The sequence below is a fragment of the Nuphar pumila genome, chromosome 2 (assembly GCF_984573655.1).
Source record: "Nuphar pumila chromosome 2, dmNupPumi1.hap1.1, whole genome shotgun sequence".
NCBI classification, from domain to species: Eukaryota; Viridiplantae; Streptophyta; class Magnoliopsida; order Nymphaeales; family Nymphaeaceae; genus Nuphar; species Nuphar pumila.
In genome coordinates, this window is record NC_143250.1 from 135,936,018 (window position 1) to 135,959,051 (window position 23,034).

The 23,034-nt window shown below is 38.7% G+C and overlaps 1 protein-coding gene across 1 annotated transcript; it reads left to right on the forward strand.

The window, feature by feature from the left end:
* The first annotated feature begins 14,241 nt into the window (after positions 1-14,241).
* LOC149847220 (transcription factor SRM1-like) lies at positions 14,242-16,183 on the forward strand. Its single transcript, XM_089993634.1, has 2 exons — positions 14,242-14,514; positions 15,887-16,183. The coding sequence occupies exons 1-2, from the start codon at positions 14,242-14,244 to the stop codon at positions 16,181-16,183; spliced, it is 570 nt and encodes a 189-aa protein (XP_089849760.1).
* The last annotated feature ends 6,851 nt before the right edge of the window (positions 16,184-23,034 follow it).

A 23,034-nucleotide genomic window follows, 5' to 3' on the forward strand; every position in this document is an offset into this window, starting at 1 on the left:
AATATCCCCTGTTAACCTTATTTTCGGGACAGACTGCAACTTATGTCTGAAAGCAAACACACATTTATGGTGTGTTTGGATCTAACTGACATCCGGTAATGGGGATAGGGGGATAAATGGACATTGTATCATGTCCCACAACAACTTCTTAGAGTATCCCACTTTTCAGCATAAAAGGGTGGAAGGGTTATGAGTTTCAAATATCAGACTCTGTTTCATCTAAGCAAATAGGTGAATATTGGATAGTTTAACATACAAAAAGAAAAGTGGGATATCAATAAGCTAGCAGGGCCCTCACAAGAGCAGCTGGCCATTAATTTACGAGCTGCTCCAGAAAGGGCCCCTCTTATATCCAACCAATAAAACAATCCTCGGGTACACATTAAGCATCTATAGGGTGTCTCTGGATGCCCAGAGTTATCCAGAAAACTGAGACAAATGAGGAACCTGCAATGTGGTCCGTGATATAATTGATAATGCGACTTCCCCACTTATCCCAGTTTCCTCAATAACTGGCCACATCCAAAAGCACCCATAGCATTCTATACAGAAGAAATACTCCAAAAAGGACAACGTAAACAAAAAATCTGGCCACCAAAATGCAATCAACCGCGACACTAACACTATGAAGCAACTACCCGTGCATGAAAACTCGACCTAACAACTAAAACCCGCAATTATAATCCGATGATCTCACGTCCCCCTCACACTGTAATCGTATAATTAATCGCATATCTAACGAGTTATGCATCCCCCAATTCCCAAACACAATCTTAAATTCATTATCCAAGAAAAAAAATCAAACAACAAGTTACACCAGAAAGGCAAAATGTCCAAGCAAGAACAAGTAGCGTGATTTTGAGAGAGATAAAGGAGAAATAATCAAATAATCGGATGATATTAAGATGGAATTCTGATCGATAGCCAAAAGATTAACGAAAACCCCGAAACCAATACATAATCATAACCAGAAATTATATTTTCTTGTCCACTCTGGTTTGCCCATGAAATTCCATCACGAGAAATAGGGTGAAGATAAAAACCCTGATTTCCTCAGACAAGAAGAACTCGTATCCCTTAATTGTAGGTAAAGAAAACGAGATTTCAGGAGCGAAACCCAGAAAACTAGGAACGAACAGCATAAATAAACAAGGGGACACCCGTATGGGAATCGAGAATTTCGGGAGTTCCAGAAATTGGGAGGCAAGAAACCCGTTACCTTCGATCGTCATCGCCATTTCTAGAATTTCTGGGAATATCCGAGGAAAGTCCCCGTTCACCGACGATAAGAGCAGAAGGGGTGTTGACGCTTAAATAGGTACAAATCGACTCGGAACTCCATGTAGAATCGAATCGGAAGTTTTCCGGTTCTCTTTTTGAGAAAAAGGTCCGTGGCTGGCTCTTTGGACATCCATCTCATGGGTCCACTGGATCCGTTTAGCCAAGCTTTGTAGTTTGTACCGACTGCCCAAGTTTATGGGCCCAGACCAGATGGTCAGGGTCCATTTCTCGTTTTGTGTGTCTGGCATGGCCTTTATCCCAATTTGTCTAGTAAAATCCTGTTTTTTCCACCAAATTTTCATGTAAAAAAAGGTTGGGCATCAACTAAATCACGTGAGATCCAGATCCATGTTTGGGCCCTAGACCAAATGTTCAGGGTCCACTTCTAGCTTCTTGCTAACCATCTACAAAAGTTTTTTGCATTATAACAGTGCTTCATGATGCTTTGTTGTTTATGAAATTGATTCAAAGGCATTTAGCTGATAATTTGCTTTCAAATTCTTAACTTAATGTCAAAGAGGCAATACATCACCTATACACCAAATCATTATCGCTGCCATTTAGCATAGAGAAGAAGAAGCACATTCTTGTTCCACTCCAAAAATTTCAGATCTATGTTTCTGTTCCAATTACCCACCTTTTAGGGCATCTCATTGAACGACTATAACAAAAAAAAAAAAAAAAATAAACCAAAAGAAAAAGATAATATCGCCAGATTTTGAATTTCTTTTGAGAAGAAAAAAATTTTTATCATTAGATTTATTTATTTTTAAAAAAACATATTTAAATTAACAGCAAAAGAACCACAAGAATACATGCCCGTAAGGCTAGCTTACCCTCAGTCATCATCATCAGTGAGAAGCCAATGAGAGGGGAAATACATGTTTGTAGGTTACTAGAAGGGCTACAAGGTTTTTTTTTTTGTGAAGAAATTGCATTTCTTTGTGAAGAAATTGCATTTTTTTGCAATTTTTCGACATACTGGCATTAGGGGTGGCAATCGGGTCGGGTTGGCGGGTCAGCATACCTCAACCCGAACCCGACCCGTTTAATAAACGGGTAACCCGACACGACCCGCCAACCCATTTAATAAATGGGTTGGGTCGGGTAAACGGGTTTTCAGGTTCGCGGGTCAGGTTGGCGGGTCGGGTTGGCAGGTTGACGGATCGAGTAGGCAGGTTGGCGGGTCGGGTTGACGGGTCGGGTTGGCGGGTCGGGTTGACCCACCCGCCTAACCCGTTTATTAAACGGGTCAGACGGGTTGGCGGGTTGGCATACCCCCAACCCGAACCCGACCTGTTTAATAAACGGGTTACGTGGGTCGACCCGTTTATTAAACGGGTTGGCTTAAGCCCAACCCGAACCCGCCTAAGAGGCGGGTTGGCGGGTCGGGTTGGCCGGTCGTGTCAGAAATTGCCACCCCTAACTGTCATGGACTAACTTACCACCCCCAAACTGCATATGAAAGATCTGGTCTCGGGATGGTTAAATAGTTGAGTTTATCTACCAGTCTCTAATAGTGACTCGCGCTTCATCCTAGTAGGTGTCTCTGCCATTCGGGTCGCAAAACTTTCTCTGATTTCAAAAAAGTGGCTAACACTTTATAAGTTTTCGCGCCGAACACTGGACCACGCATCCTAAAGCTTCACAGTTGATTGTCACTGACGTGAACCCTTTTCTTTTTATCCAGGCTTGGGGCTGCATTATAGGGATCCAAATGGGTTGGATCCTGGATAAAGGTTTTATAGTTTTTTGCTGTTATGGATCCAATCTGGATCTGACTCCCTATGTATTTAGCTGTTCTGGATCTGACTCGTTTGCATCTCTGTTGCATTAGTATAGTTGAAACCTCTTAATGGCAGAGGCGAAGCTGAACAGTAGGCTACAAGGTCCAGATCTGGTAAAGTTCAAGTTTCTGACTTCATAAAGATCCAATTCAACCCAAGTTTCAAACCGGAAAGGGTCCGAGTAAACAAAAAATTTTCAAATCATCTTTCTGGCCCAACAAATGCATATACCACACATTTAGGGTTTACCCGGTCTAAAATCAAAAATATTTGCAACTCAAAAAACATGGCAATTGATCACTATATTTTAAAATTATTGGTGATATTATATGACATAGATTGATCTTAAGTTGTGCAAATGGTATGTGCTGTGTGTTGGAGGCTTCAAGCCATCAAATTTTTATAAAACATTTTGTTTTAAGTCTAAAAGTTGTTCTCAGACTAACATCAGCTTTCCACAGAGAATTTGAGTTAAATTTTTGTACACATCAACCCTTCTATGATTTCTCTCAACAAACTAACTACAGAATGTGGTCAAATTGAGTCAGTATAGCTTGAATGTATGAGTTTCAGCTCAATGGTTCTGTACCTTCATTAGTACCACATAAAACACACGCACTTATTTATTTAACTATTTTTATCTGTTTATTTAATTATTTAATTGTATACTTATAATTGAGCCCAACTTTCTTCAATATTAGCGTTTTTCTAACCGCATTTTCAAGTCCAACCTGCAGCTGACCTAACTAGGCTATATAATATCATGCCATTTCAGAAAATTTTGGTGAACACTTTCAAAATATCAATGTTTAAATGCGTATCTCACAATATTGTGCTCATCGATGTAATTTCCTTTAGTCAGTAAAAGAGAAGAGAATTCAATTCATATTACCACATATTTCGGTCCAAGTCCCATCTTTTTTTTTAAAGGCAAACTGGGGTTTGGCAGACCCCTACCAGTTACGATTATACCATTGGGTTTTGAACCTGCAAAGTCCCATCACAAGGTGACGAAGAGACCCCGTTGGTGGTCCACGTCGTATCTTTATTTCAACACAAGTTTGAGATAATCAATGGGGAGACTAGTCAAGCTTCTTTTATATATATATATATATATATATATATATATATATATATATATATATATAGAGAGAGAGAGAGAGAGAGAGAGAGAAAACGGCGTAATATCGCCCTTCTCATTCGAAATCGGTCGGACATACCTGGTGCATCTGATAGTTTTAATTTTCGCTATTTTGACCTTTAGTAGCAGTCTAAAAATACAGTTAAAGGGTCATTTAAAAAAAAACGATGTTTCCACCATTGATTTGGCATGATCAGCGGCAAAAACGGGTTGTGTTTGATGATACTCTCTCTCTCTTTCTCTCTCTTTCTATATATATATATATATACACACGATTGGGCGTAACAATGAACACCCAATTGTCGAACTAATATCGGACATGCCCAGCGCATCCGATTTTCTTTTTTTCTGTGTTTTGGACCTTTAGTAGCAGTCCTGGATAGCTGCTAATGTGCTGAGCGGAAAACCCATCTTTAGCGACGGTTCTCGACCCACTAAAGGTTTTTTCTTTATAAATTTAGCATCCGCCACTGATCGCGCGCATGATCAGCAGCGGGCCCGCATCCATTAACAGTGAATGACTTATGTCGTCAACAGTTATGCCTCTCTCTCTCTCTCTCTCTCTCTCTCTCTCTCTTCATATCTCGAACGTCAGAAAATTTATCCGTGTCGTTAGGAGAGAGCCTCTTGAAGCCTGTTCTGTCATGGCGCTGCTTGACTCGCCTTTCTTTTTTCGAGAGCTTCCGCATTGGGTCGCTGATCAGGGTTGGCAGCAGGTTCAATCTTCATGGCAACGCTCTTTTTGTGCCCTTCGCACAAGATCTCAGTTGCGACGCGCTAGACCGGGAGACTGGTGGTGTGCATCATGTTTGTCTTTGAATTTTCAGAAACGCTTTGACTGACATAGGTGTGGTTCATCTTTCCTTGCTCGTCGTCATCCTCTTTGGAAGCGAAAGCGAATAAATGCTTCTCACCAACATTCAACCGGGAAGCCTCTTGACTCCAACGAACCTTCTGTGTTGGGGACCCACTTTGCCTGTCAGAGTTCTAAGCGACCTTCGCGACGTACTTCTTTTTCGCCATGGGTGCAGATTGGAGATCTTCAGGAGCTGCAGATTTCTTTTCATGCCATTAAGATTGAGACTATCTGGGTCCCGATCCAGTTATCACATGCTCTGCCAAGGCAGCTTACCAGGAAATCTTGTTCTAATACGGTTCTGGCTTTATCATCTACATCTTCGACGTTCGTTGCCAAACCCAACACGTCTGCTCAACTTCTCGCTTCTCGCTTTCAACGGCCGTCGAACGTGCTGCTAGGGAGCCCTAAGATATCTGCCGCAACTAATTCTGAATATTATCCTACTGGTGATAAGTCTATCATTATTCCACATGCTCATGCCCATCATGGTTTATCTGTTAGTGACTCTGTGCCTTACACGACTAGCGCCCCTTCTCGAGGTGGATTGGCAACTCGGTTAGACAGTCATGCTAAAGGTGAAAAAAGGTTAATTTTGTCATCGTTTTTCATTATTTTTCCATTTATGCTCTTTGATTATATGGCGGTTCACATTATGGCGTTTAATGCTCGTTCGACTGAGGCTCACAGATGCATGATTATTGGTCTATCAGTTCCTTTTCCTTTATCGCCGGTCGTTACTGAGGCCACTATTACTGCATCTATCGTCACTGATTCTGTGTGTAGTTCTTGGAGGTGTGAGGTTCTCCCAAGTGTGGCTCTCCCTTCCTCTCCACCTATTCCTCGACAGTCCCCCCCTCTGTCGCCCTTGGGTGTTGAGGTTGAAGAGGCAGCCCGGATGCTTGATATCTCTCTCTCCTCATCTCAGCTGCATCATATAACTGTCGATATGGTATCTACCATTTCGGTAGTCTCTACTATCTTAGGTGGCTCATTAGGTCCTTCACTTGATGTTGTCTCTGATCTAAGGGGTGATTCTCCCGGTCCTTCGAGGGCTACTCAGCGTATGGGGGTTGTTCGGCACCGACAAGTTAGCAGTGGTAGTAGAAGCAAGAGGAGTAACCCACTCAATGTTACGACTTTCGATGGCAGGTCTCCACGAAGGTCAGCGAGGTCACACACCCCCCGGATTTTTCCAGATTGTGTGTCATAAAGTCTCTTTGCTGGAATATCAGGGGCTTGAATTGCCCCACTAAGCGTAGGTTTCTGGCGAATTGGGTTAGTCAGAAGAAGCCTGACCTGATTGCTATTTGTGAAACTAAGATGGATGAAGTTTCTCGCTCTGTTGCCTCTAGTATATGGAGGGGTGCTGACTATTTTTTTAAGCCTGCGGTCAACCATGCCGGTGGTATCCTTATTTTGGGGAAGCAATCTTTAAATATTTCTCAACTGGACATGGGTCTGTTTTCTTTGTCTGTTGCCTTCACTTTGCAAGACAGTGGCAGGAGGGTTGTGGTCACTGTTGTATATGGCCCTAATCACGCTGTCATGAGGCCTGCTTTCTGGAACGACTTAAATAGGATCGTCGTCTCAAACGGGGAGTACCATTTTCTTATGGGAGACTTTAATTGCCTTTTGTCTATTCATGATTCTAATAACCCCGTTCTTCCAAATCCATCTATGCGAGGTTTTCAAGATTTTGTTCATCGGCATCACCTTTACCCAATCCCTTTTAGTGGAGAGTGTTACTCTTGGTTGAATAGGCGAATTCGCCCATGCTGCAGAGTTCTTGACAGGGTTTTTGTCACTCCAAATTTGTTGGATCTCATTCCAGATGTCAAATGTGTCTTGCTGGCTCCTTCTATCTCGGACCATGGTCAGTTAATCACTACTTGGGGGGGGGGGGGTTTAATTCCGCCAAGAGTTTTGTGTTTGAACAATGGTGGCTCCAGGAGCCAGATTTTCATACTATTATTTCAGACTCTTGGAACAAGCCCTCCAATGAGCAGTGGGCAGCTATCCAGTGTCATGAGAAGCTGTCTTGTCTCGCTAAGGATATCAAAGCTTGGCTCCATAATCGAGACGTGGTTAAATTTCAGCAAATGTCTGCTTGGGAGCAAGAGATTTCAACATTGTATCAAACTATGTCTTCCCCGGAGTCTCTATCTGATTCACACTTGCAAAGTTTGCAGGCCACATCTATTGAGTTATCAACGCTTTTGAAGAACTGGAGGGTCAAAGAGGAAATTAGATGGAAGCAACGGGCAAGGGTGAAATGGCTTGCGGCCGGAGACGGTAATACTAAATTTTTTCACTCATATGCTTCTCATCGTCATAGGAGGAATGTCATCCCATCAATCACCATTGGGAATGTTTCGTTCCTTAATCAACACGTTATTTCAGCTGTCACTCAGTATTTCAAAGATTTATATTCTGTTTCACTTACTGCGAATGGTATCATTGGTCCTGTTTCTGTTGGTTCGATTCGGCAAGATCAAGCTAGAATTATGCAAATGAAGTTCTCTGAAGATGAGATTTTTAGGGCAATCAAAGGTTTGTCAGGGTGGAAAGCTCCAGGTTATGATGGGTTTCATGTGGATTTCTTCGAAATTTTTTGGCCTTGTGTGAAGCCTGATGTTATTAACATGTTTGATGAGTTCTATCGCAACTCTAGATTGCCTATTCAAACCCACTTGGCAATTATTTCTTTAATTCTGAAAGATGTTGCTGCTACTGATATCTCTAGGTTTTGCCCGATTTCTGTTATGAGTGCTCTTTATCGGATGATTGCCAAGGTGTTGGCTAATAGGTTGAAGGTCGTGGCTCACCAATTTTTTTCTAACTCTCAGTTTGCCTTTATCCATAATAATAGGATTCAACATTCATTCATCTTGGCCTCTGAAGTCATTCACTCCTTACATCTTAGTGGTCATGCCTATTTTTCTCTTAAATTAGATTTTCATAAAGCCTTTGATTCTGTGCATTGGCCTCTCTTATTTCAAATGTTATCCAATTTTGGCATTAGTCGTCGTTTTTCTGGGTGGGTGAGGGAATTGGTCTCTAATGCTCAGGCCATGATTAAGATTAACAGCACTAGAGGTGGTCAGATCAAATTGGGGCGTGGACTAAGGCAAGGCTGCAAGCTTATTCTCCAGTTTTTTCTTTCTCTTTCTAGGCTTTCCCTAAATGATAGCAAATGCTCTATTACTATGTTTAATGTTCAGTATCCTATGCTTGCAGCGGGTCAACGGATTTTCAATTGTGCAATCTCTGAGTTGCCGATGACGTATTTGGGCCTGCCGTTACAAGTGAAGCGCCTATCTTCCGCTGCTTGGGCTCCAACTATTCAAAAAGTGAAAAACAAGCTTTTTTCGTGGCAGGCGTCTTATCTCTCCATTGCTGGCCGTCTGACTTTAATCAGACATGTTCTTTCTTCTATCCCTGAATTCTTCATGTCAATGTTCGTGATGCCTGTGGGCGTGGAGAAGCAAATTTGTCGTTTAATGACGGATTTTCTTTGGTCTGGGTGTCAGCTTAAGAGTAAGCGCCATTTGGTTGGTTGGCGAACGTTGGTGTTACCTAAGCGTATGGTTGGCTTAGGTGTTTTTGCTCCAAGACAGAGGAGTATTGCTCTTGTGGCCAAGCAATGTTGGATGACCCATCAACCAGGTTCTCCTTGTGCTCGTTTGCTTCATGCTAAATATGGTGCTCCTGATTTATCTAACTTTCGTCATGGAACCCGGGGGCTGGCGATCTCGCACTTGCGAAGCATGTGGCTGAGAGCCTTATCGTCCTTCAGAGATCAAATTGGGGATGCAGGTAATTATGATCAGTGGTTGCATTGGGCTATTGCACCAAATGGTGCGTTCCACACCCATAAAGTGTATAGATCGTTGCTCCCCCCAGGGGCAGATTGGTTCCCTGAGTGTGCGTTATGGGGTAAGGGCCCTACCCCAAGATCTCAGGTCTTGGCTTGGTTAATTTTGCATGATAGGGTTCAGACTCACAGTTATTTAAAAAAGTTGGGCTTTCAGTTCCCAAGTTGGTGTGTGCTGTGTCAAGCTGCTGAAGAAACTACTTTTCATTTATTCTGGTCCTGCCCAATCTTCGTGGCCCTATTTAATAGCACGTGGAGATCTCCAAACGTAATTGTTAAAGAGGAGTCTTTTGCGCTTGATCTGCTCCTAGGCCCTATTGAAATTAGACGTTGCAAGCGGTGGAGACTGATCTGGAAGACATGGTTGCTTACTACTTGGTGGTTTGTTTGGATGGCACGCAATGCTGCTACTTTCCGTCAAATTCCGGTCATCCTTAACAATCTTGTCCATAAAATCTTGGTTGATGTATACGCGATTCTACGTATGCATCTTAGAGACCTCTCCTTCCGTCTGAACAACGTTCACTCATCGGTGGTTCCTTCTTTTCCAGAGGATCCTGGTTGAGCTTGGCTTTGTTGTTTGTTGCTAGCTGGCTGTAGTTTCTTTTTCTTTTTCTTTTGCTTTTGTTTTTCTATATTTTAGTTTTGTTTTCTATTTTGTTGGGTTCATGGGTTCAACATTTTGTTGATCTTCATGTGTGATAATGTTGATCCTCTTTCGTCTCTCTCTCTCTCTCTCTCTCTATATATATATATATATATATATATATATATATATATATATATATATATATATTAATGACTGTTTTAATCGTAAGCGAGAAAGAAGTTACTCATGGTAACAGGAATAATATCCTGCTTACCATGAAGTGAACAAGGCTTGAACAGACGGTACTATAAGGGAGAAAGGGTAATGCAGCCAGTGTGTTGGGAAAGCCCATTCTGGTTATGCTTTATATCAGTCGGTGGTTTTTCCTTTCTGCTCAACATATCAAATCTATAAGAAGGGAGAAAGGGTAAATCATAAGTGTACGAGGATGCATGTTCGGCATTTATGTGCCAGAAAAGAAACAGGTTCTCGATCCAAGAAGCTGCCCTTCTTCCATACTCAATACAGCCAAGGCATTGATGTGTTACCATTCTTCTGATCTGTGGTATATGCATAAGCGAGGATCATTTTTTCTCATTTCTTGTGTCACAAAATTTTCTTCTCTTGCTTGTGCACTGTTGGTAATTAGTTTAGAAAGGTAAAATTGGAAAATATGGAGAATGATAGGGGCATTTTAAGCATTCTGTTTTCAATTTGGGGTACTTGGGTGAATACACTGAAGAGTATCTTTTGGTATTACCTATACTAATCATGGGCCTTATGAACCCTTTTAGTAATTGGCATGGTAACTAGAGAAAAATACTGAAACAATGCCGTTGGCTACATCTGTTTATGAACCCTTTTAGTACTTTTCTAGTCTTTGAATTTTTGAATCCATCCGACTAGCCAAATAATGGTATTGGCTACATCCGATCTGAATCTGAGCCGTTTACATCGTTAAAACTAGAAAAGTACACGTAAGATTGTTTTATGAACAATAAACTTAAAGCACTTTTTATTCAACATTATTTATGATGGCAACATGTAAAATAATTTAGAAGTCAAAACTTGGAATCTACATGCAAATAGGTGGGTATAGGTAAACTCATCTATACAATATGGGCTTCAAGCACACAGATATGCAGTAAAACAAAAGGGTTCATGTTTGATTCAGTGTCAGCTCCCCAAAAAGAGGGAAAAGTACAGAATAAGACAGCCTCTTGCTTATGATGTTATGACAATCCAGCTATCTCACTCAGCCACCCAACACTTTCTTCCATTACAAACCTGCATAACAACAGAATCTGCTCACATTTATGGAGCAACTTGAGTTAAATTACAGACCAAAAGGGGCACCTTATTATCAGTACAGTAGTTGGCACAAGCACATCATAATGCAGCAGAGATGCAACACCTTATCAAGAAAATCCCGAAACAGGAAAGAAAGACAAAAGGTCACTAGAGCAAGATGGGGAAAAAAAACTAAAAAAGGAATTGCATATATGATATTAAGTTGAAAGGCAAACTGGACAGGAAGTTAAAATGTTACATGGTAACTTCATGATGGTTCTATTGTAAACTCTCAAATCTCATAGTGCACATTACATTTTCATCCAATCTGATCTTGAACAATTGGATCAAAACCAAAAAAGATTTGTTCTCCATCAAATTGTGCTCTATCAAACACTCTCTCTTTAGCAACTTACATCAAGTTCCAGGAAGCTAGTTTAGTCTTCCAAATCAGAGAAATGCAATTGCATCTGTGACAACATCATTCAACATGCCATACCAAGAAAACAATAAGCATAGAATAAGAAAAGATTTGCATGCTTTCATACCAATTGCTAATATCAGTAAGCTATTCTTCCTATAAGTAACAGTTTCTCCTCATGTAAAACATAAACACGGGAGACTGACATAGTATTATTTTTTGAGATGAGCATACACGCAACAGTATTGACAGACTATCATAAGAATCTTTGGTTCCAAAGTTATCTCAAAGCTTATGTATTTTTCCACATAGTTGAGAAAAAAATCATGGGCCAGTGTATATTACTATGTTTTACCATCTGAATGCAAGAAAATAATGAGAATAAACCTAATAAATTTTTAGGCCTTTTTTGAGACCAATAAGTTTTTTTTTCTATATGAAATGTTTTTCCAGATGTCAAAAACATACCATCAGAGTCCAGAATATAATAAGAAACCAGTTTTCTGTTAGAAACCACAGCTGCTACTACAACTAAGGTAAAGCTTGAAGCTTAAAATGAAAACTCTCATGGTAGGAAACTGAGAAATCCGCAAATGCTGTGGATTTAGCATTTCCAAGTTAGTAGTTGGAATGAACATGAATAAACAGCACATTGATATGTATCAATAAGATTCTCCCCATTATATACATTTACAGAAGCCAAAAATCAATTAAAATACCAATTAAAAAGAGAAGGAAAATATTGAATCACTGCCATCTTCACTAGCAGCGAGCTTGCAGGGATAAAAAGCCATTAAAATATATTTGATGTCATTTGTGTTAGGAGGAAAATAAACTGATTAGTCTGATTTTATAAGGGGTGAAAGCACTCATATGCTTTCTAAAATTCCCATAAGATGCTCCATACATGAGTTCAATCAACTGAATCAATCTTCCACCTGTAATTTTTTTCACAGAAGCAACTGGGACACTCTTCTATCATTTCATTTTTCACAGATTTATCAAAAAACAAATGGGCGTTGCCCAGCTTTGAAGTGATAGCATGAAAGATCAAACAAAATGAGTGAAATGTTTTGTAAAGGCTATCTAAAGCTGGATTTGAAAGTTCCAATTTGATATTTGGCTGTAGATTGAATTTTAACAGTTGCTGCATGTTCCTCTGCACAAGATACAACAGAATCTGTGCTAGAAACAACATGATCACTCTTTACTGCTTGGTGCTTTCCTAGATCAAATGATGAGACCAGTTCTTTGGAGGACAAAAACATTGCAATTGCTGCAATAACTTCTCTAGTATTTAAAATAAATTATGGATATGAGGCAAGAAGCAACACATATCTAAAATGCTTATCACTGCCTATTTTGACAGGTCTTGCAACATGGTTCACACTTGCGCATCAGAGAATTCTCAAGACATATTTGCCAATTACCAAGAGTGGCCAAGTTGGTCTGAATGGCCCCAGCCATTCTCATAACACACGTGTGAACTCATGGTCTGAATGGCCCCCGCCATATGTCGGTCAACAAATCATAAAGAAAAGGACATGAATGAATTATGGAATCCATGAAGCTGACCCAAACCTAAACTGCGATGGACATCCTGATTCAACAATTATTCCCTTATTTTCATAAATGTGTTAATGCTTCTTGTTAAAGTCATTAGTAGTTACTGGAGTAGTTTTATTACCGTAATATTGCTAATTATCTTCAATGAGAAAGGGATTATAGGTATCATACAATTAATATATCAAAGGTAAATTTCAGCTATCAAAGTAAACAAAAGAATGGAGGTGCCTTTACACTAAAGCAGCAACTTATGGAACTTACCGTTACTCTGCATGTAATGATCACAGCTACTCTAAGTTGTAACCCATATATTGGTTTACAGGCAAGATCATGTAGTACTATAGTTTTCTGACAAATTTTTAGAAAATATTGACATTTTAAATTATTAAAATAAAAAATAATGCAAAAAAAAAAATGTGTTTCAGTAATATTTTCAGCAAAGATGTAAAGAAATGCATTTAAAACATAAAAAAAGATGAACAATAATTAAATATCCTATTTAAACTGTTAAAAAGAAAAGTAAAAATATGAAGAAAATAAAAATATCATAGTAAATTAAACAGTGAAAATGAATACATTTCGATTTTTCCTCAATATCTCTTGGAGGATTCAATTTTTCCACTTCTAATATTATTATTTTCAAAAATTCCCAGAGATTTATCAGAAAAACTACTCACCACAGCCAAAATCAAGCAGCTGAAAAAAAAGGTTGGGTGGGAAGACTGCATTAGAAGTTGTACACTATCTAGTTGTAAAAAAAAAATCCCAGAGATTTATCTGAAAGATTGGCAGCATGAATGAAGCCCACATTAGAAGGAGAAATAGACTGAATTGTATCGAGAAAACGACGACGATGGATACCTTTAGGAGAAGAGATGAGGCGGGTGGCTTTGGGACGGGCTATGAAGTGGCATTAGGATTCGGGCGATGGGATTCAGATGATGAGGATGAGGATGGTCTTTGGCGCTTCGGTGGGGCTGTGGGCTGCCGGAGATGTCGTCCGTTGCGCTTGCTCTTGCTTGGGCGGGATGGGAGTCGTGGATTGCGCTTCCTATCGGAGCTCTGCATCTGCGCCTGATGCCTTTGTGGTGCCTGTCGACGGAAACACACTCGAGCGCTCAGCATGCCCTACGATCGAATAGGGTTCTGAGATCGAAAGGGGAAAATCGGCCGGGAAGAGGTTTGCCCTACGATGGATCCCCGAAACAAGAAACCCCTGCTCGCAAGGGAAGAAGAAACCGAGAGAGAGAGAGAGAGAGAGAGAGAGAGAGAGAGAGAGAGAGAGAGAGAGAGAGAGAGAGAGAGAGAGAGAGAGAGAGTCTATTCCGTTAGAGTGTCTTGTTCAATTAGAGTTTCAAAATTTATGGTCTCTTCCCTCCAACTATTTAATCAAAAGCAAAGAGAGCCTCTAGGCCTCTTCATTTGAACCAAAGATGAACATGTTCCCACACGGCTTCCCCAACACTTCTGCAACCCAACCATCATGCAGTAGAGCTTGGACAAAGGAGGAGAACAAGGCCTTTGAGGTAGCCCTGGCCAGGATCCCCGAGGACATAACGGACCGGTGGGGGGTGATCGCGAGCCTGTTGCGTGGAAGAACCCCATTGGAGCTAAAGAACCGATACGACGAGCTCTTGCACGACGTAGCAGAGATCGAGTCCGGCCGAGTGAGGCTGCCATGGCAGCACCAAGATGATCAAGAACGTGTTTGTCCCACGCTTCCCGTGTCATGCACAAAATCCAGATCCAACAAGTCAGAGAGGAAGAAAGGAGTTCCCTGGACAGAAAGCGAGCATAGGTTAAGTTCTTGAGCAGAAAATATATCCTTTGCTTTCTATTTTAGATGTCTATAGCTTTGTTCTTTCTTTTGGTTGATAATGGACAATAAGATTGGGATCGCCAAACTCAGGTTGGTAGGATGAAGGGATCAAGTCCAAGAAACCTTGGTTGCCGTTCATCATCAAGATGAATGCAGCCCAAAGATCCACCATAAATAATGTGTATCACCTGAATAGGCCCATTGTGCTGTTGAAATATGCTTGTGAATCCATAATTTCATGCCATTTTCTGCAGCACTTTTGTATGTGGCAATACATTTTTTTGGATCAGCTGCATGTATCAATATTTAGTTTTTGCATAAAAAATACATCATGATTAAGCACCTTTAAAGTAATTTCAAACAGACTTGAAATCTTGACAAAGAAAGCTGTTGAAGGCAGTAAAAATCATTTGATATGGCAAGATATTGGTTGTAGATCTATTTTTAGGTGCAAACTTGCTGTCCTTATACCTGTACTTGAGGAGGATTACTATTCACGTGGGATCAAAGGACCACGATTTTGAGAGGCTTAAGCTTCGGCAAGGGAACATCGTTCTTGCACTAACCGAAATAAGTTTGTATCAGCAGTTATTTACGTTGGTTGGACCAATGCTGAACCTAATTATCACTTATTCTCTTATCATTGGAAAGCAAAGAAATAGAATGGTTGCAAGGAAGAAGGAATTGAATTTGCGTAGTTATAGATAGATTCTCAATTGGCTCATGGAATGTATTGGCAACTTGTTTATATATATCCTGAATATGATGGATCTAATCAGCAGCTTGTTAATTTTCAAAACTGAATGCCCCATCTTGGTGGGAATGAACTTTGATGATTCTGGGATCAAATTCACATGGGTTGAGTCCAATCTGATCAAGACGAAACTTGTTTTTTTTTTTTTTGTGACATATACCTTTGGGATGGATTAGGCTCACTTAGATCTCAGGTTGGTAGTGAAACTTCATATCATAATGTGTATTCAATTGTCAATGTGATTTAACACACAAACAAACCCGACCAGCATGCTTGGCTCAACCTGACAATACTACCTCTTGCACCGCAAAGCCATCCTGAGTCTAGCCCACAATGAAGCAGATTAAGTTGGCTATGTTGGTCAGCCCAACACAATAAGTTTGTGAGTTATAAGTCTTAGATGCATATAAAAAAGGTGAGCTTATGTATTATATCCCCCCTAAATCTTGAAACTAAAATCCTTTAATGTAAGTTATGTATCAGGTCATTTCTGCGTGGACTGAAGTTATATGGTAAGGGAGACTGGAGGGGCATTTCGCGGAATGCAGTGATCTCAAGGACGCCGACCCAAGTGGCCAGCCATGCTCAGAAGTACTTCATTCACCAGAACTCGGCTAAGAAGGACCGAAAGCGAGCAAGCATTCATGACATAACAATGCCAACGGAGGCCTCAAATCGCCAGTCGCCACAAGAAAGCTCTAGTCCAGGGAGACCACCAGGAGGTTCAAGTGACAAAGCAAGGGAGCAGCAGTTCCCTGGGGAAGACACTTCTGAGTATGACCACTTTGGGTATGATGGGTAGTATGCAGTTATTCCAAACAAATGGCCTATATATATGTCAATAAGATACATTTAGATATTTTAGTTTTTCTCACTTTATGTTATGTATATGTTAAACTGAATCTCTGAAATTTCTCCTTTCCCTAGCGATGTGAAGTCTACCAAAAAGTTTTGTTGTCAATAAAGTTGTTTGTAATATGATAATGCTTAGTGAATTGATCCGATCAAGCTAGTGATCATTTGAAAATTAAGCTCCCCATTGATGTTATGTGTGTGATCCAAATTCACAAACTGAAAGTAACCTGCTATATTTTTCTGCATATTGAGCAATTCCTTATTGTTGTGCATGTGGCAGTACTTGAGTGGGAGTTTGATTTTAGATGAAGTCATAACCTTATTACTGAACATATAAAACAAAAAATATTTGCAACTAAAGGTTTGAACCAAACTTACTGGAAGCTTCTTAGGTGGGTGGGAAGTGCGCTTACCAAAAACTCATTTTGGAAGCTCCTCACTTTTGAAACTTCATGAGAATCTCGATTCATCGAGGTTTCTTCTATGCTTCCCACACATGGTATATGTTTCTTTTTTGCTTTTTTCATATTTTTTTAAATATTTTTCATGTGTTTCCTCTCGCGTTTTCACTCACTTTTCATGTACTTTTTCTAAATTGGTAACCATCATTGTTATATTTTAACAAAAATTTAACTCTTTTACAGAAAATTTATGAAATGTAAGAATAATCAATTTTATTTTAGGTTTTATTTTCTTCTTGTTCGATTCTTATTCAGTTACCATATTGCTTCATATTTTGTTTATAATTCAAATTGATTGCCCGCTTCCCGCTTCCTATAGATTTCAAAATGCCTCGCTTCTCGCTTCTCTTCCTCGCTTATGCTACCTAGTTTGGCAACCTTGGTTTGAACTTATATGGATCATTGAAAAACACAACATTTGATTACAAAATTTTCAGATTATTGGTGATATTTATGGCATAGATTGATCTTAAGTTGATACATCTACGCCGTGTAGAGAAAATGGTATGTGCTGTGGGTTGGAGGATTCAAGCCATCAAATTTTTAAAAAAGGTTTTATTTTAATTTTAAAAGTTGTTCTCGGACTAACATCAGCTTTCTACGGTGAGTTGAATCCTTTTACACATCAACCTTTCTGTCATTTCCATCAACAAGCTGACTACATATAAGTGTCTAAGTGTCGTCGGATTGAATAAGTATAGCTTGCATGTATGAGTTTCAGTTAAGCTCAGTCGTTCAGTACCTTCATTAGTACCACATAAAACACACACATATATTATTTATTTTTATCTATTTATTTATTTATTTATTTTATAGTTATAACGGAGCCCAACTTTCTTCAACATTAGTGTTCTTCTAACAACCTTTCAAGTCCAACCCGCAACTGACCAAACTAGTCTATAATATCATAAGACATTTCATAAAATTTTGATGAACACTTTCAGAATATCAATGTTTAAATGAGTATCTCACAATTTTGTACTCATTGACGTAATCTCCTTTAGTCAGTAAAAGAGAAAGAGAATTCATTTGATTGCCACATATTCATGTCCACGTCGTATCTTTATTTCAACAAGTTTGAGATAATTAATAGGGAGAATAGTCAAGCCTCTTATATATATATATAGATAGATAGATAGATAGAGAGAGAGAGAGAGAGAGAGAGAGAGAGAGAGAGGCATAACATCGGGTGCTCATTTAGCCAGAAATCGGTCGGACGCGCTTGGAGCATTCGATCATTTTTTTGTTGGTTTGACCTTTAGCAGAGGTCTGGGCAGAAAAAATCACCTTAAGCAGCATTCCAAAAACGCAGCTAAAGGGTTGCTTAAAAAATAATGTTTTCGTTGCTGATCTTGTACAATCAACGGTGGAAACGGGTTGTGTTTGATGATTCTCTCTCTTTTTCTTGCACTACAAGAAATCAGACATTTACTGGCACTAAATTAACACCAATAAAAGATTCCCTAGCGCCAGAAGTTTCGCCAGTAAAAGTGTTGCCGGTAAAAAATTTATTGGGTTACTGCATAGGGACAGTGAATAGGTTTTTAGTGATGCTAAAATAGCGCCAAAAAAATGCCTTTACTGATGCATGAAAAAATTGCATCAATAAAAGTAGCCAGTATTAGAAAAAATTATACTATAAATATATTAGTATAGTAAAAATTATGATAAGTTATTCAGAGCTCTAATTTTTCAAAAACCTGAAAAATCATAAATCATACTTGAAAAAAAAACTCTATAAAATGCAAAACCCCTAAAATAAAAAACTTGAAAAATTATAAATTATAAATAATACTTAAAATAAACAAACCCTAAAATCTAAATCATAATGAAAAAATTGGATTTAGCATTTTTTCACTCAAGAAATTATAAGAATATGGATTAAAATGCAAAACTTCTAAAATCAAAATCATACTTGAAAAAAAAATCAAATTTAGCAAAAAATTCACTCAATAAATAACAAAAATATGATTAAAATACAAAACCGCTAAAATCTAAATCATACATGAGAAAAAATAGATATAACATGATTTCACTCAAGAAATTATAAAATATGGATCAAAATACAAAACACTTAAAATATGAATCATACTTGAGAAAAAAATTGGATTTAGCATGCTTTCACTGAAGAAATTACAAAAAATGTAATTAAATTGTACTTGTAAAAAATGGATTTAGCATGAATTCACTCAAAATAACAAAAATATGTACTAAAATAAAAATTTCCTAAAATATAAGTCCAACATGAGAAAAAAATTTGGATGCAGCGTATTTTCACTCAATAAATTACAAAATTAGCAATTAAAATATAAAATCTAAATCATGTATGAGAAAAAAAATTAGATTTAGCATACTTTTACTCAATAAATTATAAAATTAGCAATTAAAAAATAAAATCTCTAAAATATAAATCATACTTGAAAAAATTGAATTTAGCATGCTTTCACTCAAGAAATTATAAAACATGGATTAAAATGCAAAACCTCTAAAATCTAATATACTTGATAAAAAGTCAGATTGAGCATGCATTCACTCAATAAATAACAAAAATATATATTAAAATACAAAATCTCAAAAATCTAAATCATACATTATAAAAAATTTGATAGAATAATATTTCACTTAATAAATTAATAAATTAATAATTAAAATGCAAAACCCCTAAAATCTAAATTATATATAACAATAAAAATGAATTTAGCATGCATTCACTCAATAAATAAGAAAAATATAGATTAAAATATAAAACTCCTAAAATTTAAATCATACATTTGAAAAAAATCAATAATCTTGTTAGGACCTTGCTGATTTTTTCTTTTACATGAATTACCATCAAAATCAATAAAATTCAAAGAAAAAAATACCCTAATTATTTCAACTCACATATAATCAAACAACACAGAATTAGAAAGAGAATGACGCCAAGTGATGTAACAACAGAGTGAATTACCCGTGAGTAATTAGCGATGAAGCAAATAAACATATGACACGACATGTTTTTCTAGATTAAAATCCGAACAACTCCTCCTTCTCCTTCACTTCCACCACTCAATCGATATGTACCATCAACCCCATAATTGGTGAATCAGAAAAAGAGGGAGAAAGAAAGAGAACACAAAGAGAGGGAGAGAATGTCGGTCGATCAATGAACCTAGAGATAAGGGAGAGAAAACACAAAGAGAGGGATAGAGCGTCGAACCGCAATGATGCTCGACCAATGAACACATAGAGAGAGAGAATATAGTGAAAGGGAGAGAGTGTTGACTGACAATGGTGGTTGGCCGATGAACACAGAGAGAGAGAGAGAGAACACAGAGAGAAGGGGAGAGCGTCGGCGGACAATGGTCATCAGCCGATGAACACATAGAAAGAGGAAGAGAGAATACAAAAAGAGTAAGGGAGAGAGTGTCGATCGGTAGTGGTGGTCGGCCAATGAACACACACACACACACACACACACACACACACACACACATATATATATATATATATATATATATATATATATATATATATATATATATATATATATATATATATATATATATATATATAGAGAGAGAGAGAGAGAGAGAGAGAGAGAGAGAATACAAAGCGAGGGAGAGCACCGGCCAACGGTGATGGTTGGCTAGTGAAGAGAGAGAAAAAGGGAAAGAGTGCTCACCAACATGATTTTTTGTTAAATTCACATCTTCTTACTAGCACACTTTATATATGCACTAGAAAAAACCTTTTTTTATTGGCGCTAAGAAAAATAGCCCCAGTGAAAGAGGAGATTTCTAGCAAGAGAGAGAGAGAGAGAGAGAGAGAGAGAGAGAGAGAGACCGCCAAAGAAAAAATCAGATTTTTTTTAATGTTGAATTGCTGGCGCACTTTTAATAAGCACATTTTTTTTTTGTTATGCACTTCCTTTTTGTGCCAGAAAAAAATTATTTATATTGGTGCAGCGCCAGAAAAAGTTTATTACATTGGCGCTGTATAATTTGCGCTAATATAACTCACTTTTTCATTGGCTCTAAGTAAAATATGACAAGTGAAAATGCTCTTTAATTGACGTGTTAAAGGGGATACACCAGTAAAAGCGGATTTTCTTGTAGTCTCTCTCTCTCTCTCGTGGGGCACTGAGAGTGTCGCTAGCTGGGAGCAGTCACCTTCCTCTGCGGGCGACGCCAGCAGGTGGTTGAGGTAATACTCGTCTCGTCTCGTCTGCTGCTACTACTATTTTCTCGCTGTGCTTCGTATCTTCTCCTTTGTACTTTGTCAAAAACTGGCTTATGTGTTCTTTGTCGGTCTGGGTCCTGTGTGTTTTGTTTGCCGGTTTCAACGTCTGTTGAACATGTCGTAATGTTGATATCTTTGATTCGTCTCTCTCTCTCTCTCTCTATATATATATATATATATATATATATATATACACCCACACAATTGTGCATAACAATGGATGATGAATTGTCGAACTAATGTCAAATGCACCCAACACATCTGATTTTTATTTTTTTTGCATTTTGGACATTTAGCAGTGGTCCTGGACCGCCGCTAATGTGTTGGGTGGAAAACCCATCTTTAGCGGTAATCAAGAACCACACTAAAGGCTTTTTCTTTGTAAATTTAGAGCCCACCATTGATACCACACGTGATCAGTGGCGGACTTGCCTCCATTATGTCATCCATTGGTACACCCTACTATATATATATAGATTGTCATAATAAGTGTGCAAGAACTCACCCGTGGTAACAAGAGAGGGTGGTGTATGTTCGCCCCCGATGATTCACTGAATCCCACGTCTGTGTTCGGGGCTTTGAATGAGCACCACATATACAAGCACATGGAGCTCGTATTCCCGTGTATGTTGACATAACTTTGCATCGAACTCTGGTGTTGTTGCAAAGACTTAAGTACCCTTTCTTGCTATTCTTCTCATAAAGTTTGAGAAAATGACAAAAATGCCCTTCATTCAAAAAAGAAAAAATAAACAGTTCAAAAAAAGGACAAACATGTCCTCCATCCAGAAAGTCGATGATGATGTTGACTCTTCAAAGTCTTCTTCTTCTTTCTCCGTTCAAAAAAAGGACAAACATGTCCTCCATCCAGAAAGTCGAGGATGATGTTGACTGTTCAAAGTTTTCTTCTTCTTTCTCCGTTCAAAAAAAGGACAAACATGTCCTCCATCCAGAAAGTCGAGGATGATGTTGACTCTTCAAAGTCTTCTTCTTCTTTCTCCGTTCAAAAAAAGGACAAACATGTCCTCCATCCAGAAAGTCGAGGATGATGTTGACTCTTCAAAGTCTTCTTCTTCTTTCTCCGTAAAACACTGTAAAACCCTCTCTCTCTCTGTAGAGAAGAAATCAAGGGAGGCAAAGAGTTCTCCCTAGAGAAGGCCATGAACATCAACCCTCTCACTCTATCTCCCTTTTCTCTCTACTTCTGTGCACATCCAACATACGATCCTACATTGCTCCATCGTCATCTTCTTCTTCTTTCTTCTCCGTAAAACACTATAAAACCCTCTCTCTCTCTAGAGAAGAAATCAAGGGAGGTAAAGAGTTCCCCCTGGAGAAGGCCATGAACATCAACCCTCTCACTCTCTCTCCCTTCTCTCTCTACTTTTGTGCTTGATTTAGAGTTTTTGCTTTTAAGGAAGGGGGGTCCGGGGGCTCCCCTCCGGACCAAATTTTTTTTGGGCCTTCCAATAACGATTTGTAATATTATCGGTCTTTCCTACAGCAATTTGTAGTATTTTCGGGTCTCCAACGAAACGCTATAGTGATTTGCGGAAGACACTACAAATCGCAAATCACTATAGCGATTTGTAGTGTCTTCCGTAAATCGCTATAGCGATTGGTAGTGTCTTTCGCAAATCGCTATAGCGATTTGTAGATTCTTCCGCAAATCGCTATAGCGATTTGTAGTGTCTTCCGCAAATCACTATAGCGATTTGTAGTGTTATTCAGTAAGCAAATCGCTGTAAATCGCTACCCGAATTAGGACAAACTTGTGAGGGTCATATCTCTCTAACCGGAGGTCATATTCCAAATCCGTAAAAAGTGGTGTCTTCGTTATTGAGTCTAGTTTATTTCTGTAAATTTTCAGTGATTTCTATTGTCATTTCATTGATCATTTTAACTAAAAACTAGACCCCTATTATTTTTGTGTTATTTGAGTTGCACAACACCATTCTCGCTTGACATCCACATCTTGATTCTGGCATGCTCCTTGTTGGATTTTTCATTGATTTCTTCCAACCTTACTTGGAACAAAAATATGTCTTTCTCACCACGATACCCTATGCATTTTTTGACCACAACACCCGGGACCCGTGTCGGGAGGAGCCCCCGG

Coding starts and splice junctions, on each gene's coding strand:
- LOC149847220 (XM_089993634.1), top strand. CDS start 14,242: ATGAACATGTTCCCACACGGCTTCCCCAACACTTCTGCAACCCAACCA. Junction 14,515..15,886: donor ACCAAGATGATCAAGAACGT/GTTTGTCCCACG, acceptor CGTGGACTGAAG/TTATATGGTAAGGGAGACTG.